General features: G+C 41.1%; 1 protein-coding gene and 1 long non-coding RNA gene across 2 annotated transcripts in view; both read right to left on the bottom strand.

Moving 5' to 3' along the window:
- The window catches only part of LOC149985165 (uncharacterized), a 529,398-nt gene that overhangs the window by 260,879 nt on the left and 246,548 nt on the right, over positions 1-21,971 (bottom strand). The gene's annotated exons all lie outside the window — the stretch shown is intronic.
- The window catches only part of LOC110492752 (metabotropic glutamate receptor 8), a 212,935-nt gene that overhangs the window by 21,613 nt on the left and 169,351 nt on the right, over positions 1-21,971 (bottom strand). Inside the window, exon 7 of the mRNA XM_021567226.3 lies at positions 8,863-9,063. Within this exon, the coding sequence (XP_021422901.1) occupies positions 8,863-9,063 (201 nt within the window). The remainder of the gene's footprint in view (positions 1-8,862; positions 9,064-21,971) is intronic.

Genomic DNA, 21,971 nt, shown 5'->3' with positions numbered 1-21,971 from the left:
CAACTGGGATAAAGTGCAAGTCAAATTCCGGTTGGACTTTACCTGAATAAAGTGATTTTAATCTTAATCTAAGGCTAAGAAGAAGAGCTTTTGTAAAAGGAATGCGTTGACAGATGACACTGAACTCTAGGTGGGCTTGATGATCTGTAAAAAAAAAAGAAGAATAACACGTACATGCTGTGAATGGTATACTGGTGTTGCTTCAGAAATGGGTTATTGTTACAAGGCCTTTCAAAACCATGGCAATCTGATTTGTGCAGTCACGCTCCTTACAAAACTCTTCCGGATAACACTGTATGGAAACACTATTTTTTGTTTGGTGGAAGGAGCGCTACAGCCACATTGTCAATAAAAATGATGGACGAGTGTTATTGTACAGTAGGTCATGTAGACACCTGTAACTCTCTGACTCTGGGGACACGTCCACATTTCATGTACCTCAATGGAGGTGAATCTATTGGCAGTGCAAACATGCAATATACAATATATCCAAAATAATGGGTGGGAAAAGTGTTTAAGTGTTCCCAAAATAATGGAAACACTTGAGAAAATGAGGGATGCAAAGTATATTGAAAGCAGGTGAGTTAATTAAGCAATTAAAATCCCATCATGCTTAGGGTCTTGTATAAAAATGCTGGGCAGGCCATTATTTTGGCTACCATGGCTATGCCCCCATAGGATGACAATGCACACATCCACAGGGCACGACTGGTCACTGAATGGTTTGATGAGCATGAAAATTATGTAAACCATATGCCATGGCCAACTCATTCACCAAATCTCAACCCAACTGAACACTTCTGGGACATTCTGGAGCGGCACCTGAGACAGCTTTTCTATCTACAAAAAAAAACGAATTATGAAATGTCTTGTGGAAGAATGGTGTTTACATCCCTCCGATAGTGTTTCAGACCCTTGTGGAATCTATGCCAAGGTGCATTGAAGTTGTTTCTAGCTCGTGGGAGCCCAATGCCATATTAAGACACTTTATGTTGGCGTTTCCTTCATTTTGGCAGATACCTGTATATTATCAGCTACAATTTCCCTATTAAAGGGCCAACAGTGTCATGTATCTAATGCCAGCCCAGCTGTCAGCAAATAAGGTGAGAGTAGTCATTGCCAAGACGCTTAATGTTCTATTAATTCACAGATTGTGATTTAATAGATCCCAGACTGAAGCATCATTCTTTAGGACACTGACAGGCAGCGGGCATTAGGAATGAGGAAAAAGCAGTGGGAGATTTCCAGCTTATTGAATTAATCTCCCCACTATTGATTATGCCTTGGTTATACAGAGGGCTCGGGGATGGGAGAGGAAATGTGTTGTTCATTCTGCAACATGCTCCATAGGGTTAGCAATTTGTTGGTTTGTTTGTTTTTTCCAAAGGAAAGCGTGAATAATGTGATAAAGCAAACGCACCAAAACTGCAAATGGACTTTTTTCACCCTTTAGTTCAAATTCATGTAAACTAATGCAATAAATTACCCTGATGGCTATTCTGTTTTTATTTTCTCTAGTAGTCATATTCAAAACAATATTCTGTTTGTTTTATAATAGTAAATGAAGCATTAGAAACAAAATAGTCCTGTATGCTCATTCTCTATTAGCTTCTCAATGCTAATCTTAAAATAAGCGTATGCAAAAGGAAAGTTGTTGGGTTAGCAATTAGCCTCTGGCTATAGTCAAAGTCACAGTCAAAGTGTTGCTTGGATGTCTGATTTGGTACATTTCAAACTCTGATTATGGGTAGCCCTTATGCTCTGCTTACAGAAAACCAGTGTGGGGAAAAAACCTCTGACGCTCATATGTGATGTGTGTGTTCATATGGCACTCATATAGGCTAAACTAAGCGTGGAATACACAGGCAGGAACAGATAGACAGATACAGACTATAAAATACCCAAAGGTTTCCTTCCTCCTGGAATATTTTATGTATTTCATACACTTAGGCACCCCTGCAGGCTCAATCAAGAGTAGCACACACAAACACACACTGTATTCCCACATCCCTTTCCCCTCTTCTCTTGAATTTATCAATCTGCATTATTTATTAAAAGATTCTCCGGCAAAACATTCATCCTACACATAGAATTGAAAATGCAAGCAAACATCACTTTTTCCTCTTTTTGTTTCCCTATTTCTCATTTAATTTAATGGCACACACAAAAGATAGTGTTTCATCATTCAACGCAGCAATAACGTGGGTTTGACTGAACACAGACATGCAATTTCAGCCCTGCGGTCATATTCATTGCTAATTCAATGTTTTTTCCCCCCGAAAATAACACAGTACAGTTCCACATTCATCAAGCTTGGCAGAGATATGAATCCCTTCAAGGTTTGAATAATTTTTTTTAACAATCTACTGAAGCTTTACTAGTTCTGCATGTTTGCCATGAAAAGCTAGTGAGCATGCCTATTTCCCCACCCCATATCGTTCCCTAGCCCATTGCCTGAGAAGAAGATAACATAATTATTCAAATCTGCCTTTCCCTCTCAGGTAGGGAGCTGGAAGGAGAGCCACTTGGAGATATATAGAAACTTTCCCGACTGAGTTATTACAATTTTGAGGCAGATCAAGGCAAAGCGTGCCTAACAGGATACAACACAGTCTGGTCTTAGTTTAAGGACTGAGAAATATTCCCAAATTGGAGGTAGGGCCTTTGTGCTGAAAGGATGGGACACATTCTTGAAAAAAATTTGAATAGTGCACATAGATTAAATAACTGACTCATTCAGCACTACGAGTATAAAGAAATCCATTTTCAAAACCTTAGCTTCCACAGGGTCCGAGCATGGGGAGAGATATGCGAAGTGTGTATTATTTCTTTCTACCTTTATCTAAGCAAGCCCATCTCACCACACGCTTGGAAAAGGATATCAACCTTGAAAATCTATGCAGAAATAATAGGCAAGCGATGAAGGTGTACCGGCTTTATCTAGCCTCTCATCAAACCCATTTAATAGGTACTTTGGTGTAGAATTACAAAAGTACTGGGCCAACATTAAATTAATCACACTGTTATCTCACAACACTGAACAGGAGCTGTCTTCAGCTCTGCATGTGTTCCAAGCTGGAGAGATAAGAGGGACATATAGACGACTGTATGAGTCGTACCTGTGAATCAACAATCTAGCACACGTGACAAAAACACAATAGCAGGAGAAAGCCATTCCTACCTGCCCAATAGTTACTGTATAATCCAGTAACTATGTAGTATTAAGTAATGGCAACAGAGTGTGTTCTTAGCTTACAAACAATAAGTACCTTGTAAATAATACAATGTTTCCATAGAGGAGTCAAATAATGGAACACCCAATACTGTCTATGGTAGGGATTGTAATAAAATACATTCAAATACAACAACTGATAAAGAAATAAACTACATGGGCCTCCCGAGTGGCACAGCGGTCTAAGGCATGACTCGACCTTCGCCTCCCGAGCCCACTGGGGAGTTGCAGCGATGAGACAAGATTGAAATTGGGAAGAAAAATAACAAAATAAATAAACTACAACTACACTATGCCATTGAAGATATGGAATGTTGTAAAATAATTTGTATTTGACTTTCTATTCATAGTATTCATACATTTCTAAAAGACAGCATAAGAAGAAAGGATAATTATTGAAATGATACATCTTCAAATATAAGGAACTGGTACACAGAAGTACTTCAAACTGGAAATGAGGTAGTAATCAACATAGTAGGGTTAAAAATACAGCAAACAGAGGGACATAGAAGGCACGGTATGTGGGTATGTGATAGTGTATTATGATGGAAGTTGGGGTGTGCGTTTTTGTGTTTGGAAAAGTGTGGAGTTAAGTGAATGAAAAAGAAAAATGGTTGCAAATGTCAGAGATGTGTGATATACATTTTAAAATGAATTATAAATATTATGTATTTATTGTCCTACCATGATGGAACGGTCCCCAACCATATACCCTAGACAACCACCTGAGTGACCAACAGCCTAATGATAAGTCCTTATCTGTTTTATAAGCCTGCTGCAAGTAGCCCAAACACGACCAAGACAGAAAGATAAATGCGGTCAGAGACTCACTAAAGCAGCACTGCCCGCTCAAGAGTCTGAGCCTGCCTGGCGGGGTTGGTCCAACAAAGCCAAAGCCCCCAGATGGGTGAGAATAATATACAAGGAGTTTCTCGAAGCTGCTAATGAGAACCTTGATGACCTTGTACCTAGCCGGTGGGAATTTCCGTGTGGTGCCCCCACCCAGGTAGTGGCAATGCTGGAAACACTAGCTGCAGTGACCCATGGGGATAGGGCTCACAATCGGACAATCAGAGAAGGGGCAAATTATTGTAGCCCTGGTGGCACAAAATAATCAAAAAGTCTGACTGCACAGAGATGCTTGGGAAAATGGTCATAATGGGGGACCAGAGTTTGTATGTTTCAGGGTGGGGGTGGGTTGTAACGGGAGCTCCATCAGCTAGGACATGACATTGGTTTATAAAATGCCTTTTCAAACAGCTAACTGTATATGCATTCACACATCAAGTCTTCTCTTGAATTGGGCTCTGGGAATTCAAGGCACACTCAACCAGCATGGCTACCACAGCATTTTGCAGGTTTGCGCTTAGTGGGAATATCATTTGTTTTTCAAAAGGACAATGACCCAACACACCTCCAGGCTGTGTAAGGGCTATATGACCAAGAATGAGAGCGATGGAGTGCTGCATCAGATGACCTGGCCTCCACAATCACCTGACCTCAACCCAATGGAGATGGTTTGGGATGAATTGGACCGCAGAGTGAAGGAAAAGCAACCAACAAGTGCTCAGCATATGTGAGTACTCCTTCAAGACTGTTGGAAAGCATTCCAGGTATAGTTGGATGCAAGAATGCCAAACTGGGCAAAGCTGTCATAAAGGCAACAGGTGGCTACTTTGAAAAATCTAAAGTATATTTTGATTTGTTTAACACATTTTTGGTTGGAACTTGTGGATACAGTGCCTTGCGAAAGTATTCGGCCCCCTTGAACTTTGCGACCTTTTGCCACATTTCAGGCTTCAAACATAAAGATATAAAACTGTATTTTTTTGTGAAGAATCAACAACAAGTGGGACACAATCATGAAGTGGAACGACATTTATTGGATATTTCAAACTTTTTGAACAAATCAAAAACTGAAAAATTGGGCGTGCAAAATTATTCAGCCCCTTTACTTTCAGTGCAGCAAACTCTCTCCAGAAGTTCAGTGAGGATCTCTGAATGATCCAATGTTGACCTAAATGACTAATGATGATAAATACAATCCACCTGTGTGTAATCAAGTCTCCGTATAAATGCACCTGCACTGTGCGCAGAGAGCATCATGAAGAACAAGGAACACACCAGGCAGGTCCGAGATACTGTTGTGAAGAAGTTTAAAGCCGGATTTGGATACCAAAAGATTTCCCAAGCTTTAAACATCCCAAGGAGCACTGTGCAAGCGATAATATTGAAATGGAAGGAGTATCAGACCACTGCAAATCTACCAAGACCTGGCCGTCCCTCTAAACTTTCAGCTCATACAAGGAGAAGACTGATCAGAGATGCAGCCAAGAGGCCCATGATCACTCTGGATGAACTGCAGAGATCTACAGCTGAGGTGGGAGACTCTGTCCATAGGACAACAATCAGTCGTATATTGCACAAATCTGGCCTTTATGGAAGAGTGGCAAGAAGAAAGCCATTTCTTAAAGATATCCATAAAAAAGTGTCATTTAAAGTTTGCCACAAGCCACCTGGGAGACACACCAAACATGTGGAAGAAGGTGCTCTGGTCAGATGAAACCAAAATTGAACTTTTTGGCAACAATGCAAAACGTTATGTTTGGCGTAAAAGCAACACAGCTGAACACACCATCCCCACTGTCAAACATGGTGGTGGCAGCATCATGGTTTGGGCCTGCTTTTCTTCAGCAGGGACAGGGAAGATGGTTAAAATTGATGGGAAGATGGATGGAGCCAAATACAGGACCATTCTGGAAGAAAACCTGATGGAGTCTGCAAAAGACCTGAGACTGGGACGGAGATTTGTCTTCCAACAAGACAATGATCCAAAACATAAAGCAAAATCTACAATGGAATGGTTCAAAAATAAACATATCCAGGTGTTAGAATGGCCAAGTCAAAGTCCAGACCTGAATCCTAATCGAGAATCTGTGGAAAGAACTGAAAACTGCTGTTCACAAATGCTCTCCATCCAACCTCACTGAGCTCGAGCTGTTTTGCAAGGAGGAATGGGAAAAAATTTCAGTCTCTCGATGTGCAAAACTGATAGAGACATACCCCAAGCGACTTACAGCTGTAATCGCAGCAAAAGGTGGCGCTACAAAGTATTAACTTAAGGGGGCTGAATAATTTTGCACGCCCAATTTTTAAGTTTTTGATTTGTTACAAAAGTTTGAAATATCCAATAAATGTCGTTCCCCTTCATGATTGTGTGCCACTTGTTGTTGATTCTTCACAAAAAAATAAAGTTTTATATCTTTATGTTTGAAGCCTGAAATGTGGCAAAAGTTCGCAAAGTTCGAGGGGGCCGAATACTTTCGCAAGGCACTGTATATGGAGGATTAAATATCCTGACCTAGTGAGATATACATGGCAGAGGTTCACTCAATCTAATCGTCTTGACTACTTTCATATGTCATTCTCTCTGGCACCAAAAGTTTTAAAAAGTGTTGATAGGGGACAGAAAGTGGTCGGACCATCAAATAATTGGCATATACACTAATCTTACAGAATTTCCACGTTGGCGAGGATATTAGAAATGTAATCAAAGCCTATTGGATGACAACTTGTTTTTAACCAGGACAGAAAAATTCATAAGTGACTTTTACCCCAAAATAATACAGGTACAGCAGATCTCCTTATTGTATGGGACATGTGCCTTCATAGGTCATGCAATCCAATAATCATCTTCTGCAATTTAGGTCAAAATAATTCATATTAACACAGAGGGAAATAGAGGGACTAAGTACAGATAGATAAAAATAAAAACCGTACCATAGAGGCACAGAATACAATAAAAGAAAAACAAACTTAGTCAAGAAAGATCAAGCGTTGCATCGTGTCTGGACACAGCCCTTAGCCGTGGTATATTGGCCATATATCACAAACCCCCAAGGTGCCTTATTGCTATTATAAACTGGTTAACAATGTAATTAGAGCAGACGTGACATTCAGTCTCCTCCATCTCCACTAACCAAAGTTAGTAAGGATTTTTCAAATCAAAGTTTGTCACGTGCGCCGAATACAACAGGTGTAGACCTTACAGTGAAATGCTTACTTACAGACTCTAACCAACCGTGCAATCCCCCCCCCCCCCCCAAAAAAAAAGGTATTAGGTGAACAATAGGTAAGTAAAGTTATAAAAACAACAGTAAAAAGACAGTGAAAAATAACTTTAGCGAGGCTATATACAGGCACCGGTTAGTTGTGCTGATTGAGGTAGTATGTACATGTAGATATGGTTAAAGTGACTATTCATATATGATAAACAGAGAGTAGCAGTAGAGTAAAAGAGGGGTTGGCGGGTGGTGGGTGGCGGGACACAATGCAGATAGCCCGGTTAGCCAATGTGCCGGGGTACTGGTTGGTCGGGCTAATTGAGGTAGTATGTCCATGAATGTATAGTTAAAGTGACTATGCATATGTGATAAACGGAGAGTAGCAGCACCGTTTTTTCCTTTTAATAGTGTAAATTTAACAGCTGTACAGAAAGACTCATGTGAAGTGCAAATTACAAAGGATTAACCTCTTGATGCAATTGAAGCATTTATGTCTGGGAGAACTCCAGGGCTGGATGGCATACCAGTGGAGGTATAACAAACCTTTTTTGATGTACTCAGAGGACTGTTATTATCATGTTTTAACCACTCTTATAAAATGGTAGATTATCAGAAACTCAACAAGAAGGTCTGATTTCATTATTACTGAAACAGGACCCTAGTGGTGAATATAAAGCTCCAGTCCATAAAAAAAATTGGAGGCCCCTTACACTTCAGTGTCTGCTGCACTGAAAGTAAAGGGGCTGAATAATTTCAGTGCAAAAAATTCTAGCAAAATGCACAGGGCATAGAATTAAAGAGGTATTGTCAGATATTATTCATCCTAATCAGACAGGCGTTTTAAATGAACAATAGATTGGAGATATTATAAGTACTGGAAACAAAATAACACTATGAAAAATCTGGGAAACCATGCCTGAGATTGAAAAGTTTTTTGATCAAGTATGACTGGAATTTATATATACTGTAGAGTGCATTCGGAAAGTATTGTTACATGGCAGCCTTATTCTAAAATAGATTTCTTTTTAAAACATCCCTCATCAATCTATACCCAAGATGAGAAAGTAAAGGAGCAAACGCATTAGTCAGTAATAGCAGATACTATATGGAGAGTAAGGATGAAGAGGATGAGGAGGATGAAAAGGGGTAGAAAAAGATGAACTGATCGGAAGGTGGGTTAAGAAAAAAGAGTGACGGCCAGAAAAAGAGTGGAAAGGGGGAGTAAGGTGGATAATGAAGAGAGAAGAACAGAGGAGGAAAGTGTATATTACAGAAATTAAGAGGTCAAGGCTAAGAAATGTAATTCATGAATCGGTGCTTAAGGAAGAGGAATTGCAGTTATATCGAAGAAGTGGCTATGGAGGTACTGCATAACAACAACGAAGTGGAAACAAAGGAGGACAATAATGGAAACGTGGAGAGAGTTTACATAATTATCCTAGTGTGATGAGGAAGAATTAGAAAGTGTTTCAAAAGTTGAAAAACTGAAATTAAATAGTTGAACAAGTGTATATGACATACAAATGGCTGGGGAGGTATTATGAGGATGTTGAAAAGAGTCCTTACCATTGAAGTTTACTGCCCGGATGAAGGTCAGCAGTTCCTTGCCGTCAATGTTGTGCATGCGTGGGCACAGGCCTATGTTCCCTGAGCAGAGCTCGCGGTGCATGCGGTGTAGGGCGTGGGCCATGGCATAAACCGCGTCCATCACAAACTGTACCTTCCCCTCCTGTTCATAGGTTGAGTCACGACCCACCTTCTCCAGTCCTGGACAAGATGAGAAAGACACCAACATAAATTCCACTGGTCAATAGACAGTCATGTTGTTGACTGTCAATTCCCAAGTATTCGCACGTGTACCTAGTAGGTGTAAATTGAAGAGTAAGGCAGTCAAATACTTAAGACTCTCACGTTCGTGATCTAGTCAATATGAATATCCCTGACTTTTTCACACAGTCCTTGTGTAAATGATTACATCTCACAATGGAAAACATAATCTCACAATACATACAGTACATCTCACCATGGCCACAACACCAACCTCTGTAATTTGTTCTAATTAGAACAATCGTATAAATAATACAAATATGTGTTTTGTCCACAATAAGAAAATTAAATACATCTACATTTTGCTCCAGCATTGATCAAAGTTCAGAAGTTATATTCAGAAGTTCAGTTATATTCTTGACCTGACTGAGTTCTAATAGCACCTGCCTCTTTGCCAATGAGTGGAATCATGAACCGTGATTTGTTATGTTCACTAGCGTCCTCCAGATTTGCCGCACAAATTTTGTCTTTTAGCAGCACACTCACCACTCTCTCGAATGGCTAACTCCACCCTCTAGTGGCACAGGCTGGTGGCCTGAGATGTGAAACGAACTAAACCAAACTCGTCAGCTCACAAGAGAAAAAGGCTAAACTAGACACGCTGCTGACCGTGTGGTTGCGAGATACATGACAAAAAGCCATTTTAAAACTGTCCCGCGACACCTGCCATGTAGACAGACATTCCACAAACAAACAAAAAGCGACTTAGAGAATGAGCGCACAACTGGTAGTCGCTTATACAGTTGAAGTCAGAAGTTTACATACACCTCAGCCAAATACATTTAAACTCAGTTTCACAATTCCTGACATTTAATCCTAGTAAAAATTCCCTGTATTAGGTCAGTTAGGATCACCACTTTATTTTAAGAATGTGACATGTCGGAATAATAGTGGAGAGAATGTTTATTTCAGCTTGTATTTCTTTCATCACATTCCCAGTGGGTCAGAAGTTTACATACACTCATTTAGTATTTGGTTGCATTGCCTTTAAATTGTTTAACTTGGGTCAAACGGTTCGGGTAGCCTTCCACAAGCTCCCCACAATATGTTGGGGGAATTTTGGCCCATTCCTCCTGACAGAGCTGGTGTAACTGAGTCAGGTTTGTAGGCCTCCTTGCTCACACATGCTTTTTCAGTTCTGCCCACAAATTTTCGATAGGATTGAGGTCAGGGCTTTGTGATGGCCACTCCAATACCTTGACTTTGTTGTCCTTAAGCCATTTTGCCACAACTTGGAAGTATGCTTGGGGTCATTGTCCATTTGGAAGACCCATTTGCGACCTAGTTTTAACTTCCTGACTGATGTCTTGAGATGTTGCTTCAATATATCCTTAACATAGATGGCACATAATGTTTTTTTTCCTCCAAACATAACGATGGTCATTATGACCAAACCGTTCTATTTTTGTTTCATCAGACCAGAGGAAATCTCTCCAAAAAGTACGATATTTGTCCTCATGTGCAGTTGCAAACCGTAGGCTGGCTTTTTTTAATGGCGGTTTTGGAACAGTGGCTTCTTCCTTGCTGAGTAGCCTTTCAGGTTATGTTGATATAGGACTCATTTTACTGTGGATATAGATACTTTTGTACCTGTTTCCTCCAGCATCTTCACAAGGTCCTTTGCTGTTGTCCTGGGATTGATTTGCAATTCTCGCACCAAAGTACGTTCATCTCTTTGAGACAGAACGTATCTCCTTCCTGAGCGGTATGACGGCTGCGTGGTCCCATGGTGTTTATACTTGCTTACTATTGTTTGTACAGATGAACGTGGTACCTTCAGGCATTTGGAAATTGCTACCAAGGATGAACAAGACTTGTGGAAATCTACAATTTTTTTTCTGAGGTCTTTGCTGATTTCTTTTGATTTTCCAATGATGTCAAGCAGAGGCACTGATTTTGAAGGTAGGCCTTGAAATAAATCCACAGGTACACATCCATTTGACGCAAATGATGTCAATTAGCCTATCAGAAGCTTCTAAAGCCATGACATCATTTTCTGGAATTTTCCAAGCTGTTTAAAGGCACAGTCAACTTAGAATATGTAAACTATATCTGGCCATGTGTTTAAGGTAATTGTCCTGCTGAAAGGTGAATTTGTCTCCCAGTGTCTGTTGGAAAGCAGGTTGAAGTTTTCCTCTAGGATTTTGCCTGTGCTTAGCAATATTCCATTTATCCTTACCCCCCCCGGTACTCAGTTATTTGTTGTGTTGGATATACCCCAAACATCACGCTTTGCTTTTTTTGTTTTGTTGCTGTATTATTTTAGTGCCTTTTTGCAAACAGGATCCATGTTTTTGGAATATGTTTATTGTGTACAGGCTTCCTTTTTACTCTGTAACTTCTTTTAATATTGTGAAGTACCTACAATGTTGTTGGGTAATTATCACAGCCACAGCCATTACCACATTGTCACAGCCACTAAACTCTGTTTTAAAATCCCTATTAACCCCATGGTAAAATCCCTGAGTGGTTTTCTTCCTCTCCGGCAACGGAGTTATTAAGGGCGCCTGTATCTTTGTAGTGGCTTGTAACGTAGACGCTGGAAGTCAAGAAGCAGGTAATAAGTTTAATATAACAACGACTATGGACCTACACAAGTAGCATCCAGGCATGAACAAACAGATACAATACCGCCTGGGGAAGGAACCTAAGGGAGTGCCAGATAAAGGGGAGGTAATGAGTGAGGTAATGAAGAACAGGTGTGCATGATGATGAAGCGCAGGTGTGAGTAATGATGAAAGCCAGGTTCGCATAATGATAATTCCCAGGACCGGTGGTTAGGTAAACCGGTGAAGTCGAATGCTGGAGAGGAGGAGCGGGAGTAGATGTGACATGACTGAGTGTATTGATACACCATCCAAAGTGTAATTAATAACTGCACCATACTCCAATGGATAGTCAATGTCTGCTTTTTTTTGTTACATACCAATAGGTGCCCTTTGCAAACCTGGTCTTTGAATCTGTGCTTGAAATTCACTGCTCGACTGAGGGACCTTGAAGATAATTTTATGTGTGAGGTACAGAGATGGGGTAGTCATTTTAAATCATGTTAAACACTATTAATGCACACATACGAATCCAGAGTCCATACAAACTATTATGTGATTTGTTAAGGACGTTTTTACTGCTGAACTTAAGTTAAATACTTGACTCAAGACATTGCAGATTTTCATTTTGAATTTGTAAACATTTCTAAAAACATAATTCCACAACATTTCAATTTAATCCAAATTAAATTCAGGCTGTAACAATAAAATGTGGAAAAAGTTAAGGAGTGATCATTTTGACACCACGGGGTGAGATCTTGTGTGGAGCCCCAGATTGAGGGAGATTATCAGTGGTTTTGTGTCTTCCATTTCCTAATAATTGCTACCACAGTTGATTTCTTCAAACCAAGCTGCTTACCTATTGCAGATTCAGTCTTCCCAGCCTGGTGCAGGTCTACAATTTTGTTTCTGGTGTCCTTTGACAGCTCTTTGTTCTTGGCCATAGTGGAGTTTGGAGTGTGACTGTTTGAGGTTGTGGACAGGTGTATTTTATACTAATAACAAGTTCAAACAGGTGCCATTAATACAGGTAACAAGTAGAGGACAGAGGAGCCTCTTAAAGAAGAGGTCTGTGAGAGCCAGAAATCTTGCTTGTTTGTAGGTGACCAAATACTTATTTTCCACCATAATTTGTAAATAAATTCAATAAAAATCCTACAATGTGATTTTCTGGATTATTTTTCTCATTTTGTCTGTCATAGTTGAAGTGTACTACCTATGATGAAAATTACAGGCCTCTCTCATCTTTTTAAGTGGGAGAACTTGCACAATTGGTGGCTGACTAAATACTTTTTTGCCCCACTGTATATAGAAATGCATACTTTCTTACTCATAACTGGTTTGGTGTGCTATAACTTATTTTTATAGGAATCAGTATGCACATACTGTACTTGCACTGGCCAAGTTTGCTAATCATTAGTTTGCCTTGAGGATATTACTTCAGAACACCTAAATAATTTGTTCTAATCTACAAGTATGAGGAATTCAAGGCATTTGCAAATTACACTGGAAAATGAAAAAAGCCTGCATTATATAAGATGGGTCTCTCATAAAAAACCAATGAAAGATGATTTCTCATTACTCAAGAGGGGTTAACATACTTGCGTCCTCTAATAATAGAGTGAGGTATCTCACTATGGGATATACCAATTTTCTGGGGGAGATCACTAAACGCTCCAATCACACAACGTCTGTCGTAGACAGACAGGAAGTGTGGCGACTAGTGGGGGACCCCACTCTATAAAAGTGGCCACCATCCCGCCCTCTGACATGTTCTCAAGCATATCTTTCTTCATTGCGCTCTTGCGAACAGGAAAATGCGATGATATACCTAACTCTATTATCAGAGAACCGGGGTTGCGCTAGTAACCTTAAGATCTGTTTCAAAAATGTGTTTTGTTATCTCACTATGGGATATAGCCCACTCCCGTACCACCGATATGATCTCTGAAGCCAGGAAGTCCCAATGGACTTTTCCCTCTAGGTGAGGACTGTACGTGCCAAGCAGATGCAGTGATGTCCAATTTGTAAAAATCTCAAAAGTATGAGGGGTAGCCAACAAGTCTATTGCACAGAGATGCCTAAAAGGAACAATCTTTTTTTCATCAGTCCACTGTTGGTACAGTCCGAAATGTGTGTGAATGTGGGACCTTTGTCTGTGAAAACTGTGAGCTCATCTTTTTACACTGCACATTCCCAGTCTACAGAACCCCTCTAGAAATTGTTGGCTGTGTTACATGAAAGATAGAAAGGGGAACAGGACCTGGTTTGTTTGTGTGGCAGCTGAATGCTAGGTCAAATGATTTTGCATCATAGATGAACAAACATGTTTAGGTTATGGCACTCTAGTGAGTGTGACTCATTGCAGAAATAGGCACTTTGCAAAGGGACTCAGATGTAGCTCAGATGTAGCTCAAATTTTACCTCTCTTGCATGTTTTCCTTTCAGGCATGTTCCCTCTCCCTTGTAGGTTTTCCCTTTCTTATCCAATACAGCCTCCTTTTATGTTTAATTCCTCACTGGGGAGGTTAAAGACTTGTAAATTGTAATGACTGTAAAAAAAAGAAATGCTTTTGGAAATGTTCTCGTTCCCGACTCTTTGTGTAATAGACCATATGTCAAGCCTGCTCTTGCTTCCCCTCTCTTGCGCTCGAGGGTGCCAGGCGGCCCATCATTACGCACACTTGTCACCATCGTTACGCACACCAGTGCTTCTTTGGACTCACCTGGACTCCATTTCTTTGTTGATTGTACCTCCTATATCTGTCTGTTCCTCAATTTGATCCCTGTGTCACCATTGATGCCGTTATGTTTTCCCATGTCCTTGTTTGTTTCTTGTCTGTTATCCATTAAATGTTCACTCCCTGTACTTGCTTCTCGTCTCCCAACGTCTGTCCTTACAGAATGCTGACACCACAATTTGAAGCATCAGGGAGGTTTTTGTTGGTGATGTCAGGTCCGGTTGCCACTGCCGGGGGAACCAGGAATGCCTCAGCTGGCTCGTCGGGCTTCCACACCTTAGCTGGCTCGAGAGGTTTCCTTCCCTTGGTTGGCTCAGCAGGCTCCCATCCCACGTCATGCCTCAGCCAGCTCGTCGGGCTCCCACGCCTCAGCTGGCTCATCAGGTTCCCATACCACGTCATGCCTCAGCCAGCTCGTCAGTGCACCAGGCGGACCATCATTACGCACACTTGTCACCATTGTTACAGGCACCAGTGCTTCGTTGGACTCCATTGCTTTGTTGATTCCTCCTCCTATGTCTGTTTGTTCCTTGGTTTGTCTGTTATCCATTAAATGTTCACTCCCTGTATTTGCTTCTCGTCTCCCAGCGTCTGTACTTACACTATATGCTAGTTGAATGGAGAAACTGTAGTTGTAAAAGCTAATAATTGCTATATGCCTAATTTGTTTCATATTTTGTCATTTCAGTTTGATTTGAATGTTGTATATGGTTGGCGATTTAAATGTCTTAATTTTCAGGTTTGAATGAGACAATGTATTCCCCTAAAATTTTTCTTTCAATAAAGTTCTTGTTTTATAAAAATGCTATCTTTCCTTATCATATATATTACACTAAATGCTAATTGTATTTTGTTTGTTTGTTGCTGATATGTGTTTAATATACTATCCAGATGAAGTTTCTCATCACATAACTTTCCATAGAATTTGACAAAAATACCTTCGGTCACTAAAACGTCAGTAACGCATTCACAGTAAAATATATTTCTCTTCTGATTTCAGATGATCAATCCTTACAAAATAAAGGAGACTCAACATGCTCCAAGTTGTTCTCTGTCGTCATGAGACATTTTTGTAAATGGCAGTTGTTTGGGAGAATTGATTTTCATATAAGATACACATTTTCACAGGTGTTTTTCTTGGCTGATTACAATTTGATGTGGTGCTATTGTATGTCATATCATTTAAAATAACTGTTTCTCAGCTTTTAAAATGTTTATCATGTTTTCATGTAAGGTTTGACATCAGCTAGTTATTCTCATTTATGCACGCCGATGTCATTGTCCAGTAAAAACAAATGGTTTCCTTTCCGAGCAGGAAAGGGTTCAATCGTTCAGTATTAGCAATAGTAAATAAGAATCTGGTTGTAGCAGTTGTGAATCATGTGTAGCAGGAATGTATGTGTGCATGTGTTTGTGTGGTTGTTTGCGTGAGTGAGTGCATGTGTGCTAAGGTGCGGAGAGTCAGTGCAGTTGGTCAGCTCAGTTCAAGTGTTCAGCAGTTGATGGCTTGTAGATATAAACTATCTCTGAGCCTGTTGGTACCAGACATCTTGCTCTGATACCTTCTGCCCCTCAGGCACCGTTTCAAATAATAGTCCTGGATGGGTGGGAACATGACCCCAGTGATGTACTGGGCCGTCTTCACCATCGGCTGGATGGCCTTGTGGTCGTGGGAAGGGAGCAATTCCCATACCAGGCCGTGATGTACCTGTTCAGGACGCTCTTGATTTTGCATTGTGGCATGAATTTCTTCAGCTGCCTTAGGAAGAAGAGGTGCTGTTGCGCCCTCTTGACAATATCGGTGGTGTTGTTGGTTCATGTCACATGGTTCACCTCTGCTGATTGAAGTCAACAATCAACTTCTTTGTTTTGCTGACCATGAGGGAAAGGTTGTCCTGGCAACACAATGCCAGGTCACTTACCTCCTCCCTATAGGCTGGCTCATCATTATCAGGCCTTCAACTGTGGTTATCAGGCCTTCAACCGTGAAATCATCAGCAAATGTGATGATGGAGTTGGTGTCGTGAAAAGTGCAAAGCCACACAGTTGTGGGTGAACAGGGAGTACAGCAGAGGGCTGAGTACACACCCATGGGGGGCCCATATGTTAAGAGTCAGTGTGGAGGAGGTGCTTTTGCCAATCCTCAAAGCCTGTGGTCTTCCTGTCAGGAAGTCCAGGATCCAGTTGCAGAGGGTAGTGTCCAGACCCAGGGCTCTGAGCTTGGAGGGAACAATAGTGTTGGATGCTGAACTGTAGTCAATGACCAGCATTCTCACATAGGTGTTCCCCTTGTCCAGATGTGTTAGGGCCATGTGAATAGTGATGGAAATGGCATCTTCTGTGGATCTGTTGGAGCAGTAGGCAAATTAGTGGGTCCAGTGTGCCTGGCATGCTGGCCTTGATGTGGGCCAGCTTCTTGTATTACTTAATGATGATGGGGTGAGTGCGATGGGGTGAGTGCGATGGGGCGATATTCATTTGGGTGACATCAATAAGGGATCATAGCTTTCACCTGGTCAGTCTATGTCATGTAAAGCACAGGGGCTCCTAATGTTTTGTACACTCTGTATATATACACACCTTCACATTTGTGGATTCGGCTATTTAAGCCACACCCGTTTCTGACAAGTGTATGAAATCAAGCACAGAGCCATTCATTCTCCATCGACAAACATTGGTAGTAGAATGGCCTTACTGAATAGTTCAGTGACATTCAACGTTATCGCCTTTTGCATAATGCCAACTGCAACGTTTGGTGGAGGAGCAATAATGGTCTGGGGCTATTTTTATTTCACCTTTATTTAACCAGGTAGGCAAGTTGAGAACAAGTTCTCATTTACAATTGCGACCTGACCCCTTAGTTCCAGTGAAGGAAAATCTTAACGCTACAGAATACAATGACCTTCTAGACTATTCTTTGCTTCCAACTTTGTGGTAACAGTTTGAGGAAGACCCTTTCCTGTTTCAGCATGACCTGTGCACAAAGCGAGGTCCATATGGAAATGGTTTGCCCGAGATCGGTGTGGAAGAACTTAACAGGCCCGTACAGAGCCCTGACCTCAACTCCATCAAAAACCTTTGGGATGAATTGGAACGCAGACTGTGAACCAGGACTAATCGCCCAACATCAGTGCCCAACCACACTAATGCTCTTATGGCTGAATGGAAGCAAGTCCCTGCAGCAGTGTTCTAACATCTACTGGAAATCCCTCCCAAAAGAGTTGAGGCTGTTATACCAGCAGAGTGGGGACCAACTCCATATTAATGCCCATGATATTGAAATGAGATGTTCGACGAGTGCAAGTTGACACAATAACTGTTAGCAAAGGTGTTAGCTAGAGAAGACATGCTGGATGTTGCAGGGATTTGTAGTTTAGCATGATGTCTACTTCGATTTTTGAATCTGTGAGTAAATAGAGCGGAATATATTGATTAAAGTCACCTTGTCCAAGAGAGATTAAAATGGTTATAAAAATGTCACGCCAATGTAAGGCTACACAAAACATAGCCCTTATTTTAAGTGTTTCTAAATTCCCCAATGGGAAAAAATTAATGGTGGAAAACCGATTAAAACCATTTCCCTGTTTGAATGCTAGGTTTTATGAGCATTATGACACCACCACGTTGAGGCTCTACACTCTCTACACTTGACAGACAACTTAATCACGGGTCCTGGCATTTCAATTAAACATCACTTACCAGGGCAAATGTATTACCTCTGTACAGGACAGACTAGTTTCTGTTTTCCATTTTCTATCATGCCCTGGGGTTCAATTAGACTAGAAAATTAGATAAATGAAAAACTATTTACAGAGATGGTCTTGTGTGATGAGATAAGTTGAAAAATAATCAACAGCACTAATTTCAGCGCATATAAGGCTCTGACAAGCCTGAATATATTTACATTAAGAGCTTATTGTTATACTCCCCATTGTTATTTACTAACATCAAAAATTTGTCAGATTCTATCAACGTAGCAATAATAATGACATGCTTCTAGGTCTAGCATTGTTTTGCAAGATTTTTTTATAGAATACATAGAAATACTAAGCAGACAAAGTTGAATGGATTGAGTAGGTACTGACATTACAGGTTAAATATGTCTCCTTCAATCGGTCTAGCCTTCAGTACTATGCTTCAATAGTATGCATTGAACTCAACTCAAAAGTAAACTATAAAAAGTATGTCGACACCTGCTCATTGCTCATTGAACATCAAATTCCAAAATCATGGGCATTAATATAGAGTTGATCCCCTCTTTGCTGCTATAAAAGCGACCACTCTTCTGGGAAGGATTTCCACTAGATGTTGGAACATTGCTGGGAGACTTGCTTCTATTCTGCCATGAGCATTAGTGAGGTCGGGCACTGATGTTGGGCAATTAGGCCTGACTTGCATTCGGCGTTCCAATTCATCCCAAAGGTTTTTGTTGGGTTTGTTGGTGTTTCACACTGATCTCAAAAAAACATTTCTGTATGGACCATCGCTTTGTGCATTGTGCATTGTCATGCTGAAACAGGAAAGGGCCTTCCCCAAACTGTTGCCACAAAGTTGGAAGCACAGAATCGTCTAGAACAGTGGTCGCCAACCGTTCAATCGCGATCTTCAAGGTATTCCTAGTCGATCACCAAATATTTCTGTAGAAAAGCCAACGAACGCTAAAGGCTTGCGCTCCTTTTTAAAAATTGTGTTGAGCTGTTGCCATGAGGTGCACTTGATTCAAAAGTCCTGCACACCGGTTAAGCAAAGTGTTCCCATTAGACAAACTCTGCATACGCCGCGGACCATCAAATCTGTGACTGAATCGAGTGCACCTACTGCCCTGCCCCACCCAGCTCAAATCACCGTGGCTACAGAGTTTCCATGACCCTGGCCACAGCCAAGTTTAATAGGCTACTAGCCTATGTAAGATTGAGTAACTTTTAAAACCATGACCACAGAGAGACTGTCAACAAATACAGCAAAGAGCTGTTGTTTTTATGAGTGAGTTCATGTTTAAGTTTACATTCAGCACTGTCACTGTTTTTATTCAACACTAAAACAAAACACGCTTCTCCGTACTTCCACTCGGGCTGCAGCTGCAATGAATGAGTAGCCAAGTATCGATAGCAATGCATTTTATTATTATTAGCAGCTCATCGTGTTGATTTTAATATTAAGGAATATTTAACTCCTCTCTGGTCATAGGAACAACATGAATTTGTGCATGTGGCAGTTGTGGTGCGACTTGAGTTTCACCATCAGGTGGAAGACGTGTCCCCTCTCTCTGTTCAGTCTCACCGGAGGAAAGGAAGGAGTGAGCAGGGACCGTGAGAGATGGTTGGGAAATAAATTGTTTTCAACGGTCATCCAACTCGGAATTCCAAGTCGGAAACTTGGGCATCTTTCTAGAGCTCCAACTTTTCGACCTGAAGATCGCTGATGTCGTGATTTGACCTCGTTCACCATCAGATGCAGGTACCATCAGTCCAGTAAAATAAAAATGCTAATTGTTTCAATTCATGCTCCACAGTGCCTCACAAGTGCTAAACCAACTGATCTATTTTGTTATCAAAGCTCCAGTTTTGACATATAAATGGTCTGATTAATAATATTGGCAGGCCAATCATAGAGCCAATATGTTGTGATTATGTATTAGGCCTACTGACAAAACCTCATTCATACAGAACTGTTTGTGTGAGGTTAATGTAAAAAAAAATAATCTGAGCAGTAGATCTCAGCTTGCTTTTTGAATGTGAAAGTGATCTAGACTCAGAAAAGGTTGGTGACCACTGGTCTAGAATGCGATTGTATGCTGTAGCGTTAAGATTTCCCTTCACTGGAACTAAGGGGCCTAGCCTGAACCATGAAAAACAGCCCCAGACCATCTTTCCTCCTTTACCAAATTGTACAGTTGGTACTAGGCATTGGGCAGGTAGCGTTCTCCTGGCATCCACAAAAATCAGAATAATCAGTCGAACGACCAGATGGTGAAGTGGGATTCATCACTCCAGAGAACGCGTTTGTACTGCTCCAGAGTCCAATGGTGGAGAGCTTTACACCTCTCCAGCCGACACTTGGCATTGCGCATGGTTATGTTTGGCTTGTGTGCAGCTGCTCGACAATGGAAACCCATTTCATGAAGCTCCCAACGAACAGTTCTTGTGCTGGCGTTGCTTTCAGAGGCAGTTAGGAACTCGGTAGTGAGTGTTGCAACCAAGGACAGATGATTTTTACGCGCTTCGCGCTTCACCATTTGGCGGTCCCATTCTCTGAGCTTTTGTGACCTCAAGTGGGTACTTCAGCATGTAAATCTTGGTGGAGCAAACACAAAAAAATGTGGGATGCATGCCAGAAAAGCCACTACACAACACAACACAACACTAAACAATACATTAATTGCACAATAACAGTGACAATTGGTACCCACAAACTGTTAAGGCCTCCACAAAGCTGTCCCAACAGAAGAGCTTTCTTTTCAGCACCATGGAGTGAATCCTTGTTACCGCTAAACATGGCTTTCAGCAGAGCTTTGTCTAGCAGCGAAACAGTACATGGGCTACTAACAGCTTACTTTCTTAGCTACAGTATAAATATCTCCCTGGCATATTACATAATTTATGCAGAAGCATACAATACATTTTTGGAGTCATCTTGTTCTGCTGTGCTCACTTAAACAGGAAGGTGGCGCGGCGGTCCTTCTTGTGGGTAAATTTTGTCATCAAACCTTGTCATCAAAGTCTGGCATTCTCTGGATTTATGGAACTTCAAATCAAATTTTATTTGTCACATACACATGGTTAGCAGATGTTAATGCGAGTGTAGCGAAATGCTTGTGCTTCTAGTTCCGACAATGCAGTAATAACCAACAAGTAATCTAACTAACAATTCCAAAACTACTGTCTTGTACACAGTGTAAGGGGATAAAGAATATGTACATAAGGATATATGAATGAGTGATGGTACAGAGCAGCATAGGCAAGATACAGTAGATGGTATCGAGTACAGTATATACATATGAGATGAGTATGTAAAGTGGCATAGTTAAAGTGGCTAGTGATACATGTATTACATAAGGATACAGTCGATGGTATAGAGTACAGTATATACGTATGCATATTAGATTAATAATGTAGGGTAAGTAACATTATATAAGGTAGCATTGTTTAAAGTGGCTAGTGATATATTTACATCATTTCCCATCAATTCCCATTATTAAAGTGGCTGGAGTTGAGTCAGTGTCAGTGTGTTGGCAGCAGTCACTCAATGTTAGTGGTGGCTGTTTAACAGTCTGATGGCCTTGAGATATAAGCTGTTTTTCAGTCTCTCGGTCCCAGCTTTGATGCACCTGTACTGACCTCGCCTTCTGGATGATAGCGGGGTGAACAGGCAGTGGCTCGGGTGGTTGATGTCCTTGATGATCTTTATGGCCTTCCTGTGACATCGGGTGGTGTAGGTGTCCTGGAGGGCAGGTAGTTTGCCCCCGGTGATGCGTTGTGCAGACCTCACTACCCTCTGGAGAGCCTTACGGTTGAGGGCGGAGCAGTTGCCGTACCAGGCGGTGATACAGCCCGCCAGGATG

Source organism: Oncorhynchus mykiss, chromosome 2 (assembly GCF_057628025.1).
Source record: "Oncorhynchus mykiss isolate SJ-2025 chromosome 2, ASM5762802v1, whole genome shotgun sequence".
NCBI classification, from domain to species: Eukaryota; Metazoa; Chordata; class Actinopteri; order Salmoniformes; family Salmonidae; genus Oncorhynchus; species Oncorhynchus mykiss.
The sequence above is the reverse complement of the archived record's forward strand: the minus strand, read 5'-3'. Positions and strand labels throughout refer to the sequence as shown.